General features: G+C 56.0%; 9 protein-coding genes across 9 annotated transcripts; 6 read left to right on the top strand and 3 right to left on the bottom strand.

Annotated features, from left to right (window-relative positions):
- Nucleotides 1-1309: 1309 nt before the first annotated feature.
- On the top strand, nucleotides 1310-4424 carry SCP_1200420 (hypothetical protein; the record flags this gene model as incomplete). Its single annotated transcript, XM_027762929.1, has 7 exons — nucleotides 1310-1864; nucleotides 1931-2174; nucleotides 2242-2459; nucleotides 2510-2777; nucleotides 2840-3103; nucleotides 3165-3644; nucleotides 3706-4424. The coding sequence occupies 7 exons, from the start codon at nucleotides 1310-1312 to the stop codon at nucleotides 4422-4424; spliced, it is 2748 nt and encodes a 915-aa protein (XP_027618730.1).
- Nucleotides 4425-5341: 917 nt separating this feature from the next.
- SCP_1200410 (hypothetical protein) lies at nucleotides 5342-7748 on the top strand (the record flags this gene model as incomplete). Its single annotated transcript, XM_027762928.1, has 3 exons — nucleotides 5342-5580; nucleotides 5646-6568; nucleotides 7711-7748. The coding sequence occupies 3 exons, from the start codon at nucleotides 5342-5344 to the stop codon at nucleotides 7746-7748; spliced, it is 1200 nt and encodes a 399-aa protein (XP_027618729.1).
- Nucleotides 7749-8343: 595 nt separating this feature from the next.
- On the top strand, nucleotides 8344-9659 carry SCP_1200400 (hypothetical protein; the record flags this gene model as incomplete). The annotated part of the gene is made up of 2 exons (XM_027762927.1): nucleotides 8344-8588; nucleotides 8651-9659. 2 exons carry the CDS (start codon nucleotides 8344-8346, stop codon nucleotides 9657-9659), a joined length of 1254 nt encoding a protein of 417 aa, XP_027618728.1.
- A 1215-nt stretch (nucleotides 9660-10874) lies between these two features.
- SCP_1200390 (hypothetical protein) lies at nucleotides 10875-11831 on the top strand (the record flags this gene model as incomplete). Its single annotated transcript, XM_027762926.1, has 3 exons — nucleotides 10875-11008; nucleotides 11064-11775; nucleotides 11829-11831. The coding sequence occupies 3 exons, from the start codon at nucleotides 10875-10877 to the stop codon at nucleotides 11829-11831; spliced, it is 849 nt and encodes a 282-aa protein (XP_027618727.1).
- A 1374-nt stretch (nucleotides 11832-13205) lies between these two features.
- SCP_1200380 (hypothetical protein) lies at nucleotides 13206-15174 on the bottom strand (the record flags this gene model as incomplete). The annotated part of the gene is made up of 3 exons (XM_027762925.1): nucleotides 13206-14249; nucleotides 14307-14891; nucleotides 14956-15174. 3 exons carry the CDS (start codon nucleotides 15172-15174, stop codon nucleotides 13206-13208), a joined length of 1848 nt encoding a protein of 615 aa, XP_027618726.1.
- A 592-nt stretch (nucleotides 15175-15766) lies between these two features.
- SCP_1200370 (Thiamin pyrophosphokinase 1) lies at nucleotides 15767-16861 on the bottom strand (the record flags this gene model as incomplete). Its single annotated transcript, XM_027762924.1, has 6 exons — nucleotides 15767-15891; nucleotides 15957-16068; nucleotides 16125-16265; nucleotides 16338-16433; nucleotides 16484-16556; nucleotides 16611-16861. 6 exons carry the CDS (start codon nucleotides 16859-16861, stop codon nucleotides 15767-15769), a joined length of 798 nt encoding a protein of 265 aa, XP_027618725.1.
- Nucleotides 16862-17003: 142 nt separating this feature from the next.
- Nucleotides 17004-18949, top strand: SCP_1200360 (hypothetical protein; the record flags this gene model as incomplete). Its single annotated transcript, XM_027762923.1, has 6 exons — nucleotides 17004-17048; nucleotides 17108-17119; nucleotides 17186-17236; nucleotides 17289-17348; nucleotides 17400-18016; nucleotides 18073-18949. 6 exons carry the CDS (start codon nucleotides 17004-17006, stop codon nucleotides 18947-18949), a joined length of 1662 nt encoding a protein of 553 aa, XP_027618724.1.
- Nucleotides 18950-19401: 452 nt separating this feature from the next.
- Nucleotides 19402-22784, bottom strand: SCP_1200350 (predicted protein; the record flags this gene model as incomplete). The annotated part of the gene is made up of 2 exons (XM_027762922.1): nucleotides 19402-22281; nucleotides 22332-22784. 2 exons carry the CDS (start codon nucleotides 22782-22784, stop codon nucleotides 19402-19404), a joined length of 3333 nt encoding a protein of 1110 aa, XP_027618723.1.
- Nucleotides 22785-23013: 229 nt separating this feature from the next.
- On the top strand, nucleotides 23014-23658 carry SCP_1200340 (Ergosterol biosynthetic protein; the record flags this gene model as incomplete). The annotated part of the gene is made up of 5 exons (XM_027762921.1): nucleotides 23014-23029; nucleotides 23087-23215; nucleotides 23270-23360; nucleotides 23414-23532; nucleotides 23606-23658. 5 exons carry the CDS (start codon nucleotides 23014-23016, stop codon nucleotides 23656-23658), a joined length of 408 nt encoding a protein of 135 aa, XP_027618722.1.
- Nucleotides 23659-23708: the final 50 nt, after the last annotated feature.

Below are 23708 nucleotides of genomic sequence, written 5' to 3'. Positions count from 1 at the left end.
CCACCCCAGTGACCATGGCGGTGACCCCCCCTAAAAGAAATCGAAGGGTCACCAGCCCTGTACACGCCGGTCATCAGGACTCGGCTGGTGACCCCCCAAAAGCGGCAAGCACGGTCGGGCAGATTCAGCGGGCGCCCAGGGCAACGACGAGGCTCGCGCATGCCTAAGGCAACATCGCGCCCCGCCCCCCGCACTGCGATGTTGCCATCACATCGTCATCGCCGCCACTGCTGTTGCCGCCCTCCAGCAGTTCCAGCCTCTTCCAGTGGTCCTAGCCTTTTCTCTCACGCCCCTCATGCCCCTCACGCGAGCTCGAGCCGAGGCAACAAACACGTCAAGAAGCGGCCGAGGCAACGTCAAGCAGCGCGTTCACCCCCGACACTCAACGCCCGACCTGTGCAGGCCCGTCCTGCATGCGGCCAGCTGAACCATTCAAAACTGTCTCGCCCAACGGCAAAAGGCAGCAGGCAGTCACTTCATTTTCTTGGAGGCAAGAACGATGAGCATCAGATGGGCCGACATGCTCATCCCTCACGCTTGCAGCCGGTGAACACATCGGCGAGCATCGTGTTCACTCTCGCAGCGCGAGTTGTTCGTGCACTTGGTGGCGCCCGCCCTCTGTCAAAGCACGCGAACTTGAAACTGGCCATGCCATATTCTTAGGCGCGTGCCGCCCTGCGACCTCCCTGTCTTCATCTTTTCCGTATTGTACATCTTATCTGTCTTAATTCCCATTTCTCCTGTGACTGAAGAAAACACGGCCACCGTACACACTCAATTTGCGGCTGCCAGTGATGCCAGCAGTGCGTCTTTCTACCGTACGAACAGATTAATATTTTTTTTGGCTGCCATTCATCCTGCCGCCTTCGCGACCTGCCTCGTGTTGTGACCATTGAAATTTCCCGTGGCGATCGCACCCCGCCGTGGCGTCCCTGATCGTGCCCTTCGCACCGCCACCTTCACGCCATTGAATAAAAGGCCCCCAGCTTGTTCTCCCCCCAAACAGTGGTGCACGGCACGTCTGACTTGGGCAGTCAGGACGTTGAAAGATCCATAGCTCTACATGGGTGTAAGTCTCTCCCCTTTCGGTCCTCGAGCATCCCCAACGATTCTAACTACACTCAGGCAGAACTTCCCTCACTCTCCCAGCCACATCACTACAGGAGGCAGAGGCCCGCAAGAGCTCTGTTGTACCACTCAGATGTGGCATCCTGCACCACATCAAGAGCTTGCCGTGAAGACGCTCCATCTGCCTACACACCTCTGAACCTCTGTCCCATGCACTGAGGAATCTCAGCCGAGTCGCACAATGATGGAACCATTGCAGCCACAGCAGTACCGGGTGGTCTCGTATGACCCACCTTCACCTGCGGTCCTGAGGAAGCTGCAGCGCGAGGTCGCCATCAGCAGTCTCGCCCAGCACCACGTTGCATCCACCTTTGTGCACTACGAGGTGCCGCGATGGTCGCCCGTCATGTTGCCTGAGGTCCCGGGCCTGCAGACGACAAACTGCGAAGGACCTCTGCACCCCACTTCCGCGTGCAGCGCTGTCACTAGCCCTGGCCCTCCCCGCATCGTGCCCGGCACTGCTGCGCTTGCCGCCGTCACCAGTTCACTCCAGCAGTCAATCGCGCAACTGGAGCTCGAGTCGCACGATACGCGCGTCAAAAAGGCCAAGCTGGACCAAGATGACAAGCAAACCGGGTCGAGCTACGATTGCCACGTGCAAAACTACATCAAGTACTGGACAGCATTTCAGGCCGAGCACCATCAGAAGGCACCCGAGGAGGTGCCTGTCCTGGCTTTTCCTATCACTGCTCTCAAAACCTCCTTCTTCTTGGAGTATGAGATGTCTCGTGAAAAGGTGAACCACCCTCTGTGATGCCTTGCGATGGTGATCGCCCCGACTGACACACATCTTGGATCACAGCGCCGATATGGCAAGAATGACACGATCGCGGGATCAAACGTAGGCAAATCGCACGTCTCGCAGGTGATCAGCGCACTTGAGAGCTGGCGGCGCAACAATGCCTATTTGTACAAGGACGATCCCGATGCACAGCTCTCATTGCGCTCAGACATCCGCATCCGCACCGCGGAGTCTTCCGCAAAGCATCAGGAACTGAAGCACATCGACAAGGCGCAGGCTCTCAAAGCTGTGGGAAGCTCCGGAGGTGAGAATCACTTGCTCACCGAAGCTCACAAAGGCACAATTGACTGACAAATGATGTTTGTTTCAAGACACTTACACATCAGAGGAGCTCAGGTGCTGCTCGATCTGGTGCCTGTCCGATGTTTCCGGCAGCAAGCAAGTTTGGCTGGGCTTACGTGACCGTGCCATGCTCCTCCTGTCGTCAACAACGGCGTTCCGTGGGGAGAGCTCCCGCATCCTTGAGTGGTCGGACTTGTTCATGTCATCGATCCCCATGGATGATGTTCGCATTGGGTACAGGGTTCCGGTGAGTCAAGCATGCGAGGGGGATGTCGACAGTGCTCATGTTGCTATCAGGTGCTTGCCGCACTGGCAGATAATGCCAAGCACAACCAGCAGGGCCGTCTAGATGAGCATGGTGCTATTCGCCACCGAGAGGTCGAGCTCTGCCCTGTCGGAGGGCTGGCCTTGCTCTTCTTCAGTTTTTTTCACGTCCTTCATCTACCACTGCCTGACTTGCTCCCAGATTTTGACGATACGGACTGTGGTGAGTATGGGCACCGCGACTGGTATGCCTACCATGTGTTCTGGGGGAAACAACCTGCAGCCCCTATGTCATATGATAGTGAGTGCCCGCTCTGCCTGCTCATTCCTTGCAGTGCCAACTGAGCCAGCTCTCATCTCCAGACCACCGGGACAGACTGAGAGGCATTCACAAGGAGAATGAGATCTCGATCACAAAGGTCACGCACACCGGCCGGAGTTATGCCGCGCAGACTGCGCGGGCACATGGTGCCACGATCAGCAGGACAAAAGCACTCAGCGGATGGAATGAGAACGGGTCCTTCTGCCAGTGCTACGAACGGACATTTCCGGTGGATGCCCTGCTCGGTGCGGCCATGTTCAATGGTCAAAAGCCAGAGATGTATTGCCTTCCGCGCGATGCTCTCAGTGAGTAGTTGGCCACATATATGCATGCCCCATGTCACTGATCAAGCTGTGCTACCATCAGATCCACCGCCTGAACTCCTCACGCAGATTTTCCCCTGGGTCGAGCAAGAGCAGGTCGCTCTCGAAGCTCGAGTTCGAGAGAATCCACTGGCTCAAGATTACGCCCTGCGCCACTTCCTCCGACTTCTGGTATGGCTGCGCCGCGTTCTGCTTCAAGATGCGGCACTCCTGTGCGCGATGCATCCCTCTGCCCCCGTTTTCGGATTTGCGCTGTTCAATACTCCTGCTTTTCACGGCTTTGTCAGTGAAGCGATGCCCGCCATCCGAGAAGCAGAAGAGCGGGCCCGCGTAGCATACCAGAACCTTCCCGAGCATCTGATAACCAGCCTGCGAGGTGCAACCACCGGTGTCCTTATGGAGCAGAAGAGGCAGCATGAGGAGAACAACCGGCAGATGGCGGACATGTCGCAGCAAATTCTCAAGATGGAAGGCATGATTGGCATGCTGGTGAACTCGAAAAGCACTCGCAAGTCAAAGCCAGGTATGGGTCTTCACTCGCGGAAATGTTAACATGGTTTTAATCTGCATCATTGTCTCTGTAGCGGCCTTTGTGGCCCCGAATCCAAGCCCGACAACCTCAGCCCCTGCTGCACCACCGGCTGCACTTCCGGCTGTCGCCCCTCCCACCATCACAATCAATTTCCACGGTGGCGATGGGCCCGGAGGCAGCGCGGCAACACCCACTATACCGTCGATCACGGCGTCCGTTACCGAGACGCTGAGCGGTTCAGTGCCGCCCATCACAACTGCCACTTCATCTGGTTCCACAGGATCGGCTGCTCCAGCACCATTGGCAGTTCCGGGGCTCGTTCCACCTGTTGCGGCACTGGCATACACCGGTCTGCAGTCAGCTCGGCGAGAAGAGCTTCAGTGCATGTATGGTGAAGATGCCTTCAACAAGCACGAGCCGTGGGTCTGGAAAGCGGGGGAGCTTCTCCCATCCTATCGGTACCAACCGGTGAGCACGATTATGGACGTCTGGACAGAGTGGACGGCGGGACTCGGTGGGCACATTCCCGTGCACGAGCTGATGGAGAAGTGGGGCAGCCGCTGGCGTCACAACAATGCAGCCCTCAAAACGGAAGGTGGGCGTCGGAAGAAGATCATTGAGCTCATCACTGAGCTCTCGCAGAAGCCGCGCTGGTCCGTCCAACTCGCGTTGCGCGTCCTCGAAGAGAAGTATCACCCGAGGTATAGAGCACGCAAGTTCTGTGAATACCTCACAGAGTCTGGCGGCGCTGGATGTTTCCTTCTCTCCTAGTCCTTCAGAGTCTTTTCCGGTGTTTTCTTTTCTTTCTTCCTTTTGTCTAATCTACAATGGCCTTATTTCTACTGTACAGAAACTTCTCTAGTGTACAATACAAACTTGTCCCATGTTTTGCAATACAGATTTTCGAGTGATCTCAGTACTACACAAGAAGAAATTGCGTCAAGAAAGCAGCAGTGCACCAAGGAACCATCACGATCACGTGCGAGTACGATTCCACTGCCGCCCCGATAGTGCACATATGCAGACGTGTACAGACCCGTACATATGTCACAGGGAGGGATTTTGGCAAGCTTCACTCTGTAGCAACGCGCAGCGGGAGGGAGGCTGCGAGGAAGTCTGTATGGCAACTATTGCTAGAATAGGTATCTACTGCCCAAACGGGCCGCGCGGCATACACGGCGCGTTATGGTCACCGGCGGCATATACCGAGGGGCACCGGCCCGCGCGTGGGAAGGTACCACGGGTCGGTCACCGGCCAAGCGCGGTGGCCACCGCGACCCAGGGACAATACTGTGTACGTACTACCTGCCGTCTGGATTCGAGACTAGCTTCGAGACTAAAGCACGGCTTTTCGAGCGGCTGTTGAGAGCTAAGTGCGAAGTAGGGGGCCGCCCCGGATGTGTGGTAGGGTTGCGATAACAGTCTGGGTACGAGACCCACCGGGTTAAGGTTAGGAACAGATTAGGAACAGGCGCGGGGGAGATACCCTGCTGTAAGAGCACATCTTGGAACGGATCTACACGACGTGCTCTTATAGCATTGTAACTGTCCCACAGTCTCTCTCGCCCGCCCCCGCGTCCCTTCCATCTCCTGCTCCCTCCATCGCTATAAATCATGCCGGGTAAGCATCCTGTCTCTCCATCTGCGCCCCGCGCTCTTCCCCCGCACCCCTTCCCCCTCCTTCTGCCATGGAATACTCCCACTGCCTCAGCGCTTGCCTGCAGGCCCTCGACTGCGAGGCTCCATTCGACGCGCCCCCCTACGCGTCCATGTACTCGGAAGGACCTATATCTTTCGGTGTTACCTCGTCTCCCGCACCCCATGGAAGCCCTGATTCTACAATGTCATCTGACTCTGTCGACATTGGCGCGTCCTTCGCCTTCTATACCCCTTCGGTTGTCTCTGCCGGGTCAATGCTCGGGCTCATGTGCGTGGCTCTCTCGTTCCCTACTGTATGTGCTCCCACTGATGCTTGTGCTCTGATGTATTCAGGACCCCCTTTGGTTCCTCGTTGACCTTCCCCGAGGTCCCCAACTACCTCGACAACGATATTTTCGGAAACCTGGATAGCACCTCACCGCGGGGGCGCCCGTTTGTTGGGGATACGTTCCTGGGCCAACCGGTTGATGGATACGATTCCTTCCTCGGTAACCCCTCCCGTCTCGGCGGTCGGATCCACTCCCCGTACTCCCCGTCCCTCAGGACCTCAGACCACCACCATGGTGGTGCAGATGATTACCACAACGCGCACAACGGGCCCTCATCACCCTCAAACTATTCTGCGTCATTCTCAGAGCATTCCTCGGTCACATCTCCCGCCGAGGTGCTTTCCCCCATCTCGGCTCTTTCACTGCCGCCCTTGCCTGTGACCCGCGCGTCTCGCGCCAAGGCAGCGAATGCCACCGCCCAGCAGCAGGCACACGACTCGGAGGAGGACGCTGATGGATCGAGCGAGGACTCCGGCTCGTCAGACGAATACGTGCCCTCGCTGAAGGCATCGTCAAGCTCGCGCGGTGTTCCTCGGCGGCGAGGTACGCTCACGAGGAACACGCGCCAACACGCTCCATACGCGCGGAGTACATCCTCTGCACTTGCCGGACCGTCTTCGCCCTCCGCCCTGTCGTCCTCACCCTCCACGCCGTTGCGGCGGGTAGCAGCGCGGAACAAGCAGATTGCGGGGCCGGTGCGTCTGCCGCGGCAGGGGGAGACGAAGTGCGAATACTGCGAAGAGGAAATTCCACGGTTCACGGATCTGAAGCGACACGTCCTGACGCACAGTCCGGCCGCGCGCAGGTATGTCTGCGGTGGGTTACCTCGAGCAGCGGCGATTCGCGCCGGCGTCAATGTGGAGGCCAGGTTGCCGTACGTGTATGGGGGTGTGGCATTCTATGGCGGATGCATGCGCGAGTTCAGTCGTAAAGACTCCTTCTCTCGGCATCTTAGGTATTCGAAGCACTGCGTGGGAAGCCTTACGGCGCCGTATAACTTGGAACGTCCCCATGAGGAGTGAATCAACGGTGAGCTCGTCATCTAGGAGTCTCTGTGCATGCTGACCATAGTCGTGCTCCAGGTTGTCGCGTCCCTCTGTTTATTATTTCTTATTGCCCTATTCCTCTTGGCTCCAATTCCCTCTCTGAATCTGGTCCGTCATAATCTCGATCTCCTTCCGATCTGTTCACTTTGTTGTGTTCCGGCCATATATTCCATTCATCTATACACAACCATTTACCCGCCGGGCACAGTGAATTGTTGTGTATACTCAATTTTTTACCGTGGACTCCTGCTTTCACTCTTCGTCATCCTGTTCCTCATGCATTTTCCGTGCCCCTCGGACGTTGTATATCTGATCTTCCTCGTGGATGATTTGTCTTCTTTGTGATGTGTGCTCGCCTCTTGCCACTCGGTCTTATCGCTCCGTCTCCGGTGATCTGCCGGGATGTTGTACATTTATGAGGCAACTCTATTTCTTGCCTAACCAATCCAATCTCTTCAACTCTCTCTATCACTCTATCAAATCTTGGACGGTCTCGTCGAGCGTATCTGGAGGAGGTTGGTCTTCGCGAGGGAATTATGATTCAGCCAATTGTGTAGGTGTTTTCTCCGGCAGAGGTGGCTTTATCTCATCCCTTCGTGCGACCACACGCCCGACGCTACGGCCAGCCGCCGGACGGTGGGTACTGAATTGCCCCTGCGTGTTGTACAATGAAGGCTCTGCTGCGAGTGCAGTGCTCGTCGAACTCCCCCCTCCATAACCCTGCGGTGCGTGCCTCGCATACTATCCAGAACCGCGCCGTCTTCCTCGTGCAGCTCTCTACGCCTCGTAATGCACGTTGTAGTTCCTTTCTTGGTATGTCTCCTTCCCGTTTCGGCATCGTAACCGTCATTAACGTTGTCCCTCTTAGAATGTGTCCTCTTTAGTTGCGCGACGCCCCAAACACAACTTATGGAATTCCTCCGGCTGAGCTTACGTCCGAGCAGGCGGTATCTGTACTTATAAGGGCGCTCAGTCGTCTTCGAAAACCCAGTTAACCTTAAGCTTATGTAACAATGTGTTCAGTGGCGGCATCATCACTGAACGGGCCTCTGGGCGAATAGTTGCGTCGTGCATGCAAGCACAGCCACGGAGCTGAGCTGAGATCTCTGGGTGAGTGAGACTTGTTTTAGTATGATTGTTTGTGGTTTGCATATGTCAGCCTTGCATCGACCAGCTGGCAGAATCTCTGCGCGGTCTGGGATGAAACGCCTCCACAAGTACGCTCCTCAATTGTGCAATCTCTGGATGCTACAATTAGACAAACGACGATTGGAAAAGGAAGGTGAACTCCGTCGTCCTCGGCCTCCGCCGCCGGACCTTGCATGCGGGAATAACCTTGCCATTCGCGCTATTGTCCACTTACTGCCGAACCTTGAGCGCTTGAGCTGGAGACGCAGCAACGGATGACGAAGGGCCCCAGGGCGGCGGCGGAGACACTCTAAGATCACATCTGCGGACAGATCTGCTTGGCCGACCACGCTGTGATCTTAGGATGTTGTAACTGTCCCACGATACTTTGGCTTCCGGCGGCGACAAAGGGCATCCTTTCAGTCATTCTGCTCCCTCAATTGCTATAAAACATGCCGGGTAAGCATCCAGTCTTTCCATCCACACCCGTCGCTCTTCCCCGCATCTCTTCCTCCTCTGTCCTCTGCAATGGGACGCTCTCTCCGCCTCAACACCTACATGCAGGCCCTCGACGAGGAGCTAGCATTCAACGCGAACCCTTACGTGTCTTCATACTACCCGAACACATCCAATCCCTTCCCGGAGGTGCCTTCTCCTATCTTCAATAGCAGTCCGGAATCGACATCCTCCTTCGATTCCTTTGCGGATGTTGTCTCGGCCACTACCGACTTCAACTCATCCGTCCCGTCTACTGAACTCATGCTAGGCCTCATGTGCGTGGCCTTCACCCTTCACGTTATGTGTACACTGTACTCATGTCATTGCATCTCTTCAGGACCCCTTCTGGTACTTCCCTGGCCTTGCCCCAGTTTGGCCACATTGACAATGACAACTTCGGCATCCCAGTACACTTGACATCACATAGATTGTCCTTCGTGCCACGCCATTTCTTTCCCGTTGGTCCGTCTGACGGCCACAATCAGGCTACCTACTCTTCATGTTCCGGTAACACCTATTCTGGCCACCACCGCAACGCGGCAGATAACTACTACCACACGCCCTCATCAGCATCTTACACCTCCTCAGTGTCTTACACCTCTTCGACGTCCTATACCTCTTCAGTATCTTATGGCTACCCGCCACTCCCAGAGTTCTCCTTGGTCCGAGTTCCAGTATGGGGCTCATCCCCTTCCCCATCACAACAAGCATGGGATTCTGAGCAGGACATGGATGGAGAGCATGATGGCTCGGAGTCGGAAGATGAATATGTACCATCGCGTCCTTCGTGCGCAAAGCCATCGCGTTGTTCGCGCGCAGAGCCATCGCGTTGTTCGCCCAAACCATCACGTCTTTCGCGCGCAAAGCCTTCGTGTCCGGCACAAGCTCGGCGCCAAACTGCGCGTACGCGTCGGTACGCGCCCTATGCGCTCGCCGAGTCGTCAACGGTGCCATCGTCGTCGTCGCAGTTCCGGCGCACCGCGTCACGGAATGAACAGTTTGACGAGGCGGTACGTCCGCCGCCGGCGGGCACGACTGAGTGCGAGTACTGCGGGGCATCCTACAAGCGGTGGTCTGACCTGAATAGGCATGTCCGGAGCCACAGCAAGAAGGCTCTCAGGATACTCTGCGGCGGTCTGCCGAAGGCGGAAGCGATCCGCGCCGGTGTCACTGTGGAGGCCAAGATGCCGTTTGTGCATGAGGGAGTGGAATATTATGGCGGATGCATGACAGAGTTCACTCGTAAGGACTCGCTCTCCCGCCATCTCCTGCGGTCGAGGCGCTGCGTCGGGAGCATTACGATTTACAATCTGGAGCGCACCCGTAGAGTAGGCGACGAGGAGTGAACAGATGGTGAGCTGTCTTGTCTTGGAATTTCTAGTGCATACTGATGATGGCCGCCGAGTCTCCAGAACATCGCATCCCTTTTTTCTCTTCTGCGTGTTTTTCCTCTCTTGGCTTCGATTTGCTGCTCTCATCTGCTCTGCGCTATTCTGGTTCTCGTCTCCACTTACTACTCCGTTGGATTCCGTCCATCTATGCCCACATATTCATCTACGAGGTTGACTTTTTATAAATAACGACGAGTCTGCTTTCGAAGGTTCTGTTTACACCCCCTCTATATCTCTCCTTGTCGTGCCTTTGCACGTTCTGGATATCGTACATTGCGCTTTTCCTCTGGCTGTGTATCCCCCCCTCTGATCTCAGCTAGGTCTCATTGCACTGTGCTCTCTGGTGATCCCGCGCCATGTTGCGCATTATCCTGAGCGGAAGTGCTCTCCCTCTCTCTCCACCAATCCAATCTCTATAATTTTATCAACTTTCGGGTGGTCTGGACGAGCATATCTGTCTGAAGGCTGAGCAGGTCTGCCGAAGATGTAGACACAACGCTTTTTCATCGAAGGTGCGAACGGCCAGTTTGTCATGTTCCCATGCCTGGCGAGTAAGATTGGTCTCGTACCCAGACGGTTATCTAACGGCGTCGCACCCTATCACCGCGTCACGGTGTTATCTGCGGGGTGCGATGAGATAACCGTCTGGGTACGAGACCAAGATGATATCGGGCGGCCTGCGATAGTTGGAGAGCAGCTTCTCAACCAATCGCGGAGAGCCGGCCAGGTGGCTGAGTTTATCTGATTCTTCGCGTGCCTCCAAATGAATGATGTGTGGATTGCGCAGTGGCTAGCGGCCTGTCGTGGGGACTCCGGTGCTCACTGTACGCAGTATGGCATGAATGCTTTGTGGGCAAGCACTGCGAGTAAGAGGTCCTTACACCTCTTGGCCGTGCCTCGGCATGTTCAAGAGAGGTACACGGCCGACTCAGATATTCCAACGGCGCGATATCCAGATTCCACAGCCTTTCGCGCACGCGCCGAAGTGCCTTTTTCGGAAAGGATGGGCCACACTGAGCACTGCACCGACTCGTTGCGTGAGGGTTCCCCTTCATCCTTTATATACTCTTCACCTCCGCATGATGTGCAGCCAACGCAGGTCTTCTCTCCTCTCTCCTTCGCGTGTCATTTTAATTTCTTTCCCTTCCCTCCTCTTCTCCCGTCCCAATCATGAACTCTTCTTTGTTCGCCGATCCCCTTTGTTTGACTTCCACCTTCATATGGGATGGCCAACAGGCCGGCCACCTAGATGCATTCATAGACCCGTTTTCATTCTTTCACTCTTCATCGGCGCGTGCTCTGTCGTGCGTGTTTCAGTAACTGAACATCATATGCTGACATATAGGCCTCGCCGTACAGTTCTGGCTTCTCACCTCTCGAGCCGTTGCCCCTGGGGAATGTTTCAGCTCCGTGGCCTACACTTGAGCACTCGCTTCCTCCGATAACCACCCACTATGGGCAGCCTTCTCCACCCTCGCTTTGCCGGTCATATCGTAGCGCTGGTGCAATGCATGGCTCTCGATTCATGCCGTATCCCTCTCCTGCCTGCCAGTGGTCAAATTCGTCGTCCTCGGTCAATTCATCCCCAGACCCTCTTTTCAGCGCCATGGCGGATGTCGGTCTTGATTCCACCTCCATCTCTCCGGAATCCGCGGTATCCTCGCCCACGAGCTCAATCTCCAGCTTCACACCGCGCATGGTGCAGGTCAGCGAACCGGTCCCTCTCCTACCATGCGGCTCGAAGACATGTCCATTTTGTGATTTTCCTTTCAAACGCAAGGCTGACCTTCACCGGCACGTCAAATCCCATTACCCACCAGATTATAAACCCTTGTGCGGCGGTCTTCCGCTTGGGGAGGCTATCAAGGCTGGGGTGGATCTGGAGACTGCGAACATGTGGGAATTCGAGGGTGTGGTGTATGCTGGTGGCTGCATGTCCGTTTTCAGCAGGACGGACTCGTTGAAGAGGCATTTGAAGAACTCGAGGAAAGATGTGTTGCAGGGGAAGAAGGCGAATTTGTGCGTCGCATCCATCTACACCCCATACAATGTCGCACGTCTGCGGAAACATGTGAGGTCAACTTATGTCGCAGCCTCTTTTGCTTGCTGATGGTCACATTTCAGTAACTGACGGTTTGTTCCTCTTCTGCAACGTTGACATGATATCTACCTTGCTGTCCTCCTTGCTCTGAACTGACCTCTTTTCTGTGGTTATATCCTATTTTTGTTTATTCGGCCTCTCTATTTGTCTCCTTTTCAGCAGACTTGCCTTCAGTGTTATCGATAAGCACGTGTACATGCTAGGACCGTCGCTGTCTAGCCTTGTTGCTTTCCTGCGCTTTCGTATTCACCTTCACCTTTTTTGCTATCTCGCGTCCCGAACACCTCGGACGCTGTTGTCATCTATCAGTTTTTTCGCCTCTGTCTGATATCCCGTGCATCATGTTACGTGTATGTACCAAGGTATTATTAGCTATCACCTCCATTAACACCAGTTGCTAAAGGAAATACAGTCTCATTTAAATAAACTTGCTTCTATGCAACTTCTATTCGCATAACTGCGAGTGATGACGCAGTGCTAGGTCGCGCCGGAGGTCACGGTGCACGTGGCCGCGGAGAATGCAGAGTCACATGTGGAGCTCGCTCTCACTTCAACGCACTCCAATCTCACATCGCGCATATTCAATCGTTAATCATGCAAGAGCAGTGTGGACGTCAAATATTCCTATTAGACTCGCTGCGCTGCAAGGTTGCACGAGATCCCGTAATTACGCATGGATCTGCAATCCGCCGGATAAATAAACTCCTGAAGGGTGCGAGCCTCGTGTTGTGTGCCAGTACTTCGTAGACGCTAGCGCTGGTCAAAAATCGTGAACTTGTCGGTGTTGTCGCCAAACTCCGTGCGGCTATAGATAATCATAAGTATCATAAGCTCTAGTGGTTTCTTCTCGCGATGGTCCTGAACACGCCTGAAAGCGTCGTGATAGGCTGATAGCTTGCCTCGAATCATGTTTTCACGGGCTAACTAAATTTATTGAACACGCAGTCACTGCGCTGGTAAGTTTATTTCTCTCAACTCCCTGCAGCAGTCACATTTACAAAGAGAACCGCGACAATTATGGCCAGACTTCGTATAATTCGACGGTGAGCTCAATCTTTACCTTCTTAGACTCTTATCGGTTAATCTTTCATTATCGAACATTGATGCCATGGCAGCTTTGGACCAGGTCAACCTCGTATGGCAGGATCATGGAGATCGATGCGCGTGTCGAGCGCGTGAGGTTTTCACGTATCAACGGAGAGGAGATACCGTCTGATATACGTGGTCAGCTGTTTGGAATTAAGGTACAATGAACCTGTTCGTCATGGACCTCAAGGCAGTGGCTCTCCTTCATACCAGCATATGATTCAATGCGAAGAACGCAGAAAATTACACGATGACGTCTACATGAAGAAAGGATCGATTTTATGCATGCCCCATCAGGACGTTAGAAGGATATGTTAGAAGTTCCCCATCATCAGCAGCTCACCCGACAGTCCCCTGAGTGCATCCAACAACTCCCGATCCTCGTTCGACATCGCCGCGACGTCCTTCACTGTGCCTACGAACGGCAGCTCGTCCGGTTCGCACTCCGCACCCTCCGGCGGAAGCGCCCCGGTGGCGAAGTACTCCCGCACGTACTTGGCGGTGCACAGAGACGGCGCGGAGAGGGTGCAGTGCCCGAATGAGTTTTGTACAAGTAAACCAGATCCGCCGTAGCGCGCATGCACCTTGCGCCCGTCCGAGAGGGGGCACACGGGATCGTACCGCGGCGCGATGAGCAGCACCGGGTTCGCGGTGCTCTCGGCGGCGAGCGGGCCCGTGTATCGCCACTTAGAGCGAACGCTCCACTCGGTGCACTGCAGATAGATCTGGCCCCAAATCGGGCCCGCAGACGGGGACACTGCGGTCAGGTTCGCGAGGTGAGCGGCGAAGTCGTCGGGGGCGTACGAGGTGGGCTCTCTGTCGGCGCACGCGATAAAGTAGAACGCCTCCGTCTCCGAGTCAGCAAGCCACGCTGGAGTGCTCTTGCAGCTGCACGCGAACCCGCCGTTGACAGTGGCCCACAGCTTCGCCAGCGTCGTAGTGTCGTTCTGCTCCACTGCGACATACGTGTCCGCCAGGCTTCCGAAGAGCGCCGCGGGATTGTACGTTGCCAAGAACATCGCTCGAATCAGTTCCGTTGTCCCGATAACCGTCGGCCCGCCCGATGCGAAAGGTAGCGCAACGGGCTCAGCAGAAATACGCTCCATGATGACGTCCACACGTGCGATGATCTCCTCCACGGTGGGCTCGTACAATGGGCATTTCTCTGGGCCCGCTTGGTGACAGAATGTGAAAAAAGATGTTCGGACCTTTTCGGTGTCGACAAGGTTGCTGTTCCATACCTCGCCTGGGACGTCCCCTCGGTAATTGTACCCATCCATTACGCCGTCGATGATCAGCCGGCCCACCTTGTCGGGGTACATCGCCGCAAAGTATTGCCCTAGGACCGACCCGTAGCTCTACAGCCACCAAAGTCAGCAGTCGCAAAAACGGGAACGAGACCATGCGCTGCTCACGAAGCCCCAGTACTGCAGCTTCTCCTGGCCAAGTTTCTCTGTTATGCGCAGCATGTCCGTCGCGACGCTCGGCGTACTCATGAACCGTCCGCCGCCCCACTCCTTCAAGCTCCCTGCCGCGTCCTCGATCCCGCTCCCGCCGAGCGCCTGCGCGCAACGCTGACCAACTACTTGCTCCCGAGCGCGGGCCAATGGGACAGATACGCCGTCTGGGTGGAGCAGTCCGCCACCCTGAAGGTTCCAGATCTGGTACTCCGCCTCGCTAGCGAAGCACTGCGCGACGGGCGTGCTAGCGCCCGTCCCGCGCGGGTCGAACCCGAGTACGTCGTACGCGGGCCCGACGATCTGCGAGAGGTTCTTCCCCGCGCGCGCGACGAGCGACGTCCCCGAGCCCCCCGGTCCGCCCGGGTTGAGGAGGATTGTCCCCTTGTAGTTCGCCTTGTCTGTGGCAGGCAGCATCTGTAGCGCGATCGTCACGTTCGGGCCGAACCCGGCCGGGGAGAGGTAGTCGAGGGGAAGGACGAGTCGTGCGCATTGGTATTCGACGAAGCAGGGTGTCCAGTGGATGTCTGAGGCCGGTGTGAGCTGTTGGCGAGAGTCAACTAGTCTGAGCGCACGTCAATGCGTGATGATCACCGTCAGGACGCACAGAGTACCAGTCGAATTCGGGATCGGCGTTCTGTAAGGAGGCAGCCTCATGGAACTGACGACGGTGCTGGACGCAGGGGATAATATTCCGTATGCCGACTACTCCCAGCAAGAACAGGCTTAGGTATATCGTCGAACGCCATCCGTTGCGTCGCCGCCGGGTGGCAGTGGCGGATGCGATACCTAGGAGGGCCTGTTCATCGTCAGGTGCGTAGCCCATCTCCTCGAATTCTCAATAGAGGTGATGGCGGAACGTGCTCGGGGCAGTATTGGGGCCTCAATCGATTAGAGAGGTACAAGTACTGTTGCCGCGCTGCGGGTGGTTCCAGGAACAGGTACCGCAGCTCAACCGCAGCTAGCGTCAGATATACCTACTTGTCAGATATCCGTCCTAGTACGATACGTCGTGTTTGACGCGCTGGGAATCTTCGCGTCCACTCGAGAACGCTGCTTACTTATGTGTGATAGAACGTATCGGTCAGACTGCGGGCCCGGGGTGAGCGCTTGAGCGTCCTACCATCTGATCTGTCGAGATATCGAGTCAGTGTCCAGATCTCCTGGAGCATATAAACGATTGGCGCTGAAGTGGACATTGAATTGAACATTAACATTGGTGTTGAACAAACGTCAACACGTCAACGACGTGGAACGATCGATTGTCCAGAGCTTCCTTGTCTCGATCGAACGTATTCATCATCATCGATGCCCACAGAGAATCATGGTGAAGTCACAACGCTTCCGCTGTGAGAAAATAGTTCTAATGGGTCTAAGGGGAGCACTTAAATATCGCGATAAGTATATGGAAGGCGAGATCAACGCAGCGTCCGAAGCTCGACAGTCCACCAGATCGGCTTCGTCGTCTTAATCCAGACGTCCTCGCCGGGGAGGAGGTGGTTCGACGTTGAGACCATTCCGTCGAACGAGGATATGCAATCGGCTGGTAAATATGGCGCAATAGTCGTATCAGTGCTAAACAGTGCCAGGGATGCAGAACAAGCGCACTTAGATTCCACCGCAGCCCTCGTGTAGTGATCGACGTCGAGTCAATCCCGACAGGTAGCAGTCCGCATGTTGGGCCAAGCAGTTCGTGATTGATCCTAATGTGGTGTTCACCCTGCATTTTGGGAGGAAGCTGAAGGAAGGGTGTCAGAGTACTGGCATGAGACGCACCTTGTCGAGCACCCACGCGAGGTTATCATCAGAGATCGCATATATGTGCTTGCGTGACTTGCGAAGCTTGTGGAGAAGCGACAGCGTGTGCACGGTCTGGTCGAGCCGGCCAGACAGCCCGCCTAGGATGATAATGTCGTACTGCACGCACGACGCACGACGTAAGCTTGAGATGTCATGAGGATTGAAGCACGTAGATGCGAGGGGACGTACAGTGATGCCCTCTGTCTTCTCCTTGTCGGAGAGGATATGGATGCACTTCATGAGGTCAGTTGAGTACTGGTCCGGATCATGTACGATGGGGACACCCTACTCTTGTAAGTACATGCCAGAATGTAGCTTACAGTTATGTGGCATACCTGGGACGCATAGTACTCCGTCACGTCCCCCCTGAGCGAGTCTAGGTCGCCCTTGATGAGATCCGGGAGTAACCTGCAGCGCACACCGCCTGAGCGGGACTGAACCGCCGTATGCATGTCGACTCACAAGCTGCGTTCGTCGACACCCGCGGGGGTACACTTGAGTACATCGTGGAGGCGGTTCGCGCCGCCATCTGCGCAGCAATGCCAGGTGCATGCGCGCCAGACGAGATGGAGAAGGGGGAGGGAGAAGGGCTGGTTGAGGATGATAAGCGCATGGGGCTGTGAGGGTGTCGGAGACGTTGTCTCCGTCGCCGACGAGGACGAGGATGGAGGTGAGTGGGAGAGGAAGGGTAAGGACCAGGTAGACTCCGCCATGGCGTCGGTGCAGCAGCACGCGAGGAGAGCGTCCGAGGATTCGGACGAGGAAGGCATCGGTAGCGAGCACGTGACTCGGGTAGCAGCGCGCATTGATGTACTCGGCGCCCCTCCCTCTTCTCTCCTTTCCAGCTGATGCAATATGGACAGAATACATGAGTTCTACCAGTCCTACTCCTGGCACCAGGTGTGTGAGTCCTCGCTGCTTCATGGAGGCCTGACATCCTGACTGGGAGCTGGTTGCAGTCCCATGACCAGGTGAGTGCGCAATGCCACTTAAACAACGTCGAGACACTTATAGTGAACACCATTGTCATGTTGTAGGCAACAGTGCTGTTACTTGTACCATATGAGACGGTCGAGGAGGAGGTTACGGTGCGTTTAGGTACTCGGTGTTTGTTCAGAAGCTTCACAAAGACCTTGCTAGGTCGCCATCGAAAGAAACCACTTGGTAGCTGGCGTGCGTGGCCAGGCCCCCATTGTAAAGGTGTGCATGAAGCACTGTCGCATCCTCCATATTCATACTTTGGTGTTGCAGGGTCGCCTTTACGGTACCGTGGACACTGCCAACTCCGACTGGCAGCTCGAGCCGCGTGCCTCGCCGCGTTCCACGCGTGAACGCGCAACCTCTACGACCTCCGCGGGCTCGAATCAGTCTTCGTACGCCTATGTCTCAGACCCAGATTTCTCCAGCAGTTTTGCCGCCTCACTCGAAAATGGGCTTGCCTCTGAACTTGACGACCCTGTCTCATCCTCGCCCGCTCTGTCTTCGCCCATCTCTTCCATGGACGAAAACTCTTTCGCAATGCTTAACCACCGCCGCTCACATGGCGCATCTCGTCCGATCTCACCTCCCTCTGCGCCCCCGTTCAGCCTCACGTCGTCCTACTCCTCGATGGAGTCGCTGCATACCGCCTCCGGCCGCTTGCTCACCATACATATTGAGAAGGCAGAGTCCATGATCTGGCCATCGCTAGTTGTCGGGCCCGTTCCAGAGACACTGTCGCCCTCAATGCTGGGTGCATATCCGTGGGCGTCGGCTTCGACACTCACGGCCGAGTCCAAGTACAACATGGACCCAACTAGTCTCGTTCTGCTTGCGCTTGATCTATATGACATCCGAAAGGCATATGAAGAAGCATTCGAATACTTTGTGTAAGCCCCTTCGAGTCTGTTATGAGTTCACCATCATGACCTACTACCCCTCGCAGACGAGCATGGCACCAGGCGCATGTCCCATCAGCCACCATCCGCCTCGCTACACACTACCTCCCCCTCCAATCCGTCTTTCCTGATCTGGTCCCGAGCCCAAGCAGCCATGCACCTCCCTTGGAGTCTGTCGAGCTGACCGAGGTCCCCGCAATCTCCCCCTCCACCGTGGAGCCCTCCACGCCCAAGCAGGTGCCTCCCAGCATGCCCCCTACGCCTGGCACGCCCGCTTACTACCTCGATCGGCTCGGCGGCGGACCTGGGCTGGCACAGCTCTTTCTCGCCGCAGGCCTCCTCCATCTTGAGGGCGCCGCCGCGCCGCTCCTCTCCTCTGCATATGCGGGGCTCTCCTCCCTCCGTGCCCCTGCGCACACTAGCAGCAGCATCTCCGGGGCCGCGATTTCCGCCAGCCACCACACACACGGCAGCAGCACCGATGCATGGCGTCGCGACCGAGCGGCCGCCCGCTGCTACTTCGAGCGCGCACGCGCCCTTGCACCTGCGCTTGACGTTCCCCTTCTCCCGCCCGACGCGGACTCAGATTCGTCCGGCAAGGAGAGCGGCAGCGGTGACAGAGACAGGGAGCGCGGACGGCGCGGCACGATTTTGGGCCCGGGCGCGCGTCAGCAGCTCGAGATGCCGTCGATCGAGGTGCACCGTGCACCGCCTACGCCCGCGGAGCAGCAGACGCGTCGGCGGCGGAAGAAAGGCTCGGGGGATCTGTCGAGCGCGATTATGGAGGGCGTGCGCGACGCGGACGCGGACGATGATGACCGGACGTGGTATCTGTACATCCCAGGGCTAGTCGGTGCAGGCACGGCGCTGCTCGTCGTCGGGTTCTTGTCGTTTTCTTCATGGAGGAAGAGCCAGGGCTCTTGAGGGACATGGATGATCTTGTGTTATGTGTATTATCTGAATGACAACTCACGATATTTTGTTCTCTGATTGCTGATATTGCTTCGTCTTCGTCGCTGCTCACGTCGTTCCTTCGCCACTGTAGTACTTATCTCACGCGCACAAATACATCCCTAGAAGATCGCATCGGAAAACACCGGAAACTGTTGAATAGCGTTATGGAGGATAATGTAAATGTAAACGGTATAAACAGGAATATTGGTATATGTCTGGCGTCAGCGAGGCTGTATGCAACAATGATAGGAAGTAAGGTCAGCTGTAACGAGAGGATTTGCAGTCAGTAGCTAGTATGACAGGTACGTACGAAAGCAGAACTCCGACCAAAGGGGGTGACGCGAAGGTGAACGGACATAGCAAAAGAAACAGAACAGTGGACAGAGCAGAGGAGCAGGGGGTAAGTGGTTGAGGGTTCAAGATCAGTTTCTGGATCCCGAGATGTTGCTCGTAATCTGTTTGATCCTGTCCCGCTCGGCCTGCATGTGCTGTAACAGCATCCCGTCGAACTTCTGCAGCGACTCGCGCTGCCACCTCCGCGACCGGCTGCCTTCTGCAGTTGCTGGCCGGCGAGAGAGCGAGCGTGAACGCGAGGACGGGGTATGCTGTGGCGCAAACGGGAACAGCGGGGCATCAGTACCGCCCACAAGCCTCTTGCGCACCGAGAAGAAGCTTGCGCGGGGTGGTGTTTCTGGCACATTCCCGATGGGTTTCTTCCGGTCAGACACGTCATACGACACACCCTCCCTAAAGGCATTCGGAGGCCTTAGGTGAGGTGTCGAGTGGTTGCCCAATCGCATGATCGACGGCCGTGAACCGACGCTCGAGACGCGGTGCGACGATGTTGGGGTGCGAGGAATGCGCGGCTCGGCATACATCGGTGGGGGTGGGGGAGGATGTGTGTCCTCCTCGTCCTCGCTCTCGTCTGACGTGTCTAAGTCGTCCATCGCATTGTGGTGCGATTGAATGCGGTCAAAGAACGCGGTGGGTGACGCGGGCGCCGGCGCGGAATGAATGGAAGAAGCAACATCCTCGGTAGGGATGCGCAGTGATAGTGACGTGAGCCCTCGCCTATCCGAAATAGGAACCGCAGGAGCAGGGTGGATGAAAGACTCCATGGACGCCTTGTCGACAGACGGCTCTGGCATGCCACCAACGGAAGTAAAGGAACGATGGCCAGCCTCTGACGACGCATGGGAAGGGGTGGAAGGGCGATATAAGGGCTTCACTGCAGGTGATCTAGGAGGGGGAGGTAAGACTGTGGGGCCCAACGACGAAGACACGCGGGGTGGCGGGGACATAGCAGCACTGCGAGGTTCGGGATCTGCGTCGCGCAAAGGAGACACCACCCTGGAAGGACCAGAACCATTCTCGTTGATACTCCGTCTCGCGTACGGCGAGGGTGAACGACAGCTCCCAAATACTGCGTCGCGGAACGCGGAGGCAGCGGGAGAATGGGGAGAGTATTCTGATATCGACGGTCGGTCCCCAGAGAACAAAGACACCGAGACAGATGCTCTTGGTGCTGACTCTTCCCCGTCGGTATCCATAGGCGTCGCGTAGGACAAATCATCGTCAGATAAACGTGACCCGCTGATAAAACTACGGTAAGACGAAAACGACGGGTTATCGCCAAGCACCTGCAGGGCCGGCGACGAACGAGACGACGTTATCTGATGGATGGATAACGGAGGTGGCGAAATCGAGAACATAGTTCTCTGAGCAACATTTGCACGCTCATGGACCGCAGAAAGCCGCGGTGACGACACCGCCTTTCGTACGACCGATGAGTAGGCCTCTGATGACCCTACAGAGACCTGCTCCCGGTCCCTCGAATTCGATTCTGACAGGTCAGGCTGCGAAAGCGAGTACAGAGGATTGATGAGCTGCCTACGGGGAGGTGGTGGGGCAAGGGGTAGCGGCTCCGACGGAGTCTCTGCACGCGCGGGAGGAACAGTCTCTGATAGCCATGAACGACGAGCGGCCTGTATCAGTGTCCTTTGAGTCGGGGAGAGAGTGGCAGTACTGTGAGGAGGGTTTGGACTCGGCTTTGGAGCGTTCGAGTTATGCTGCTGCTCGATCTCCGCGATCAACGTGAGGTGTTGCAGAATCGGCCGACCAATACCGCGCCTAGGCGTTGAAGTCGATGACAGTGTAAAGGTGGAATCAGCCGCACGGGATTCAGTAGTCGAAGTCGTCGTTGGAGACGTGGGGGACGCAGATGACTGTTCAGGAGAGGAAAGAAAGGAATGGTCCGACGCACTGTTCAAGGAGTGAGTGATCGCCTCCCGTAAAAGTTCCTTCCGCCACGAATCGTCTTCTGTACTGGATGACCAATCTCCGGGGCTCCTTGACGGAGGTAATTGTTCTGCCAGAACCGCTGCACCCACTGACTCCCGAACACCCAACCCAAAGGCCGCCGACGCCTGAACAGCGAATGGATAGTCCTCCAAAGACGGCGGAAGATCGACAGCATCAGTAGGATCAATGACGTCGTCAACCAAGTCGTTTTCATGAGGTGTAGTCTGACTCTTCGTCCTACGCACATCTGCCCGGCTTTTGATATCCTGTTCTGCTTCCTTCGCAGCTGTAGCAAGGTCTTGCATTCGCTCACGTAGTACTACCACTCGGTTCATGGCGTTCAGATTAGGAACAGGAGGAGTAGGCGTCTGAGGTTGCAAACTCGCGTGAGGGCGAGGAACATAGCCAGACGCTGTGGTTGAATCAGAGGTCGTCCTCAGGATGGGTCCGGACTGATCGAGTGCTGGAGGGCTGCGTAAAACCGGAGTCGTAGGCTTCGACTTGGACTTCCCTATCCTGAAAAAGTCCAGGAACGTTGCATTGGTCTGCTTGCCCTGTGTCTTTTTCGATGGTGACATCGGCACTAACGACATTGGAGAAGGTTTTGCGTGAGCAGGCGGTAGGAAGTAGCTGTTGTTCACAAGCAGACGCAGACGGTAAGACACATCGTCGGCGTCGAACTCAGGATTGCCTGGCAGCACGATCTCAGGGGAAAACGCGGACGTTTGCTCATCGCCGTCAAACGAACTCGGTAAAAGCGAAGACTCGGTCTGAGAACCCGAGTAGGTCGACGCAGGATATAGCGAGGACGACGTCGAAGAATGCTGGGTAAGTACCGAATCCCTGAAGTTTCGACAAGCACTTCCTCCAGCACGGTTTGCGGACATCTCTGGGTGGCCTTCACCGGGGGCCGTAGGACTTGGCTGTGAGGATGAACCTGAGGAACCCTTCACCTTGAAAGCTTGACGAGGTAAACTCATCCCGCGCAGCCTCGTCTTCACCTAGAAAACTGTGAATACTTGCGCGACTTTGGGGATGCAGATGGACGTACCCCTCGCACGGAACCACCTTCTGACTTGGTTTGTCTGCCGCGAACGTCATCGCGCACAACGCGACTGGAGGATGCACCCTTGTCCTCTTTGTCCTCCAGACTAGGCCTCCTTTCTGAACCAGCAGTTTTTGGCCTACGTGGCGTATGTGAGAGCTGCGTGGGAGTCCCAGGATGTGATGAAACCGCGATATCCTGAGATTCGTCCGAAAAACCTTTGGGAGTAGGCGGGGCGATGCCTCCATAGGGAGACTCGTCGTGCCCTTCACCACGCCGAGCGGCCGAGCGTCCCAAACTCTTTGGCCTCCTCCCTCCCGTGAGTGTTCTCGTCCTCGTCCGCGATCGACGCCTCAGCGATGCACCCCCCGAGCTCGCGGTGCTAACCAGCGAGTTGGAGCGACTTGCGGTGGCCCTGTCTTGGGAGATGGGAACGACAACGGTCGTCGGGAGGGCCATTAGGGCCTCGCTCGCTGCATGCAACACGATGGTCGTCGACGCGTACGGTGAAATTCTGGGAGGTGTCGACAAACTGTCGCTTCGTGCCGCCTATTATTCTGCCGACATGTCGACGGGCAAACCCGACACATATTCTCACGCCTGCTATCCGCTTACGTAATCTACAGACGGAAGTCATCGTTCGACGCGACCTGCTTTCTACAGGGAGGTTAGTCAAGACGCTGCAGTAATGGCCCTCATCGATTGTGCGTCGCTTGTGTTACTCTTTGCAAAAAGTGACAGATGGGATGCCATCTTCGCAGTCCTTCCACAGGCCAACGGACTACTTCCAAAGTGGCAGCTAGTTGTGGCAGTTATGGCCGTTTTCAACACCGTTCAAAATTTTGTGACTCTCAAATTTACCCGCAGGATTTACAATGCGAGTCACTTGGGTATGTTCTCGCCGTGTTGATTTAGCGGCTTCTCACTCTAATTATTTCATACAGTCAGCCCACTGCAGGCGCGAACGTTTGCCATCTGGACGCTGACGTCGGCTGTGATACGCCTCTATGCTGCGTACAACATTAACAGCAAACCGTGAGTTATTCTGAATACTCTTGAGCCCTTGGCGTTCAACAGAAACTTGGCAGTATCTATGACATGACGATATTTAGCTATCTCTTTGCCTTCGCCCATTTCGGTTCGGAACTCCTGATCTTCCGCACTGCCAAAATCAATGTTGCGGTACTCAGCCCGGTCTTTGTGTCCAGTGAGTCTCCTGTTCATTGCATACTTTCTCGGATTGAATTATTCCGTGTCATGCCTACGCACGTGTGCCTAAGCCATCTCGCTGGCATGGATGCTGTCGCAGTATGACTTTTATGTCAAAGTTTGATCGACCCCGGTAACCTACTTGCTTGAAACATCGGCCACTTGAACTTCTGC

Source organism: Sparassis crispa, assembly GCF_003851025.1.
Source record: "Sparassis crispa DNA, contig_000010F, whole genome shotgun sequence".
Lineage (NCBI taxonomy): Eukaryota > Fungi > Basidiomycota > Agaricomycetes > Polyporales > Sparassidaceae > Sparassis > Sparassis crispa.
The sequence above is the reverse complement of the archived record's forward strand: the minus strand, read 5'-3'. Positions and strand labels throughout refer to the sequence as shown.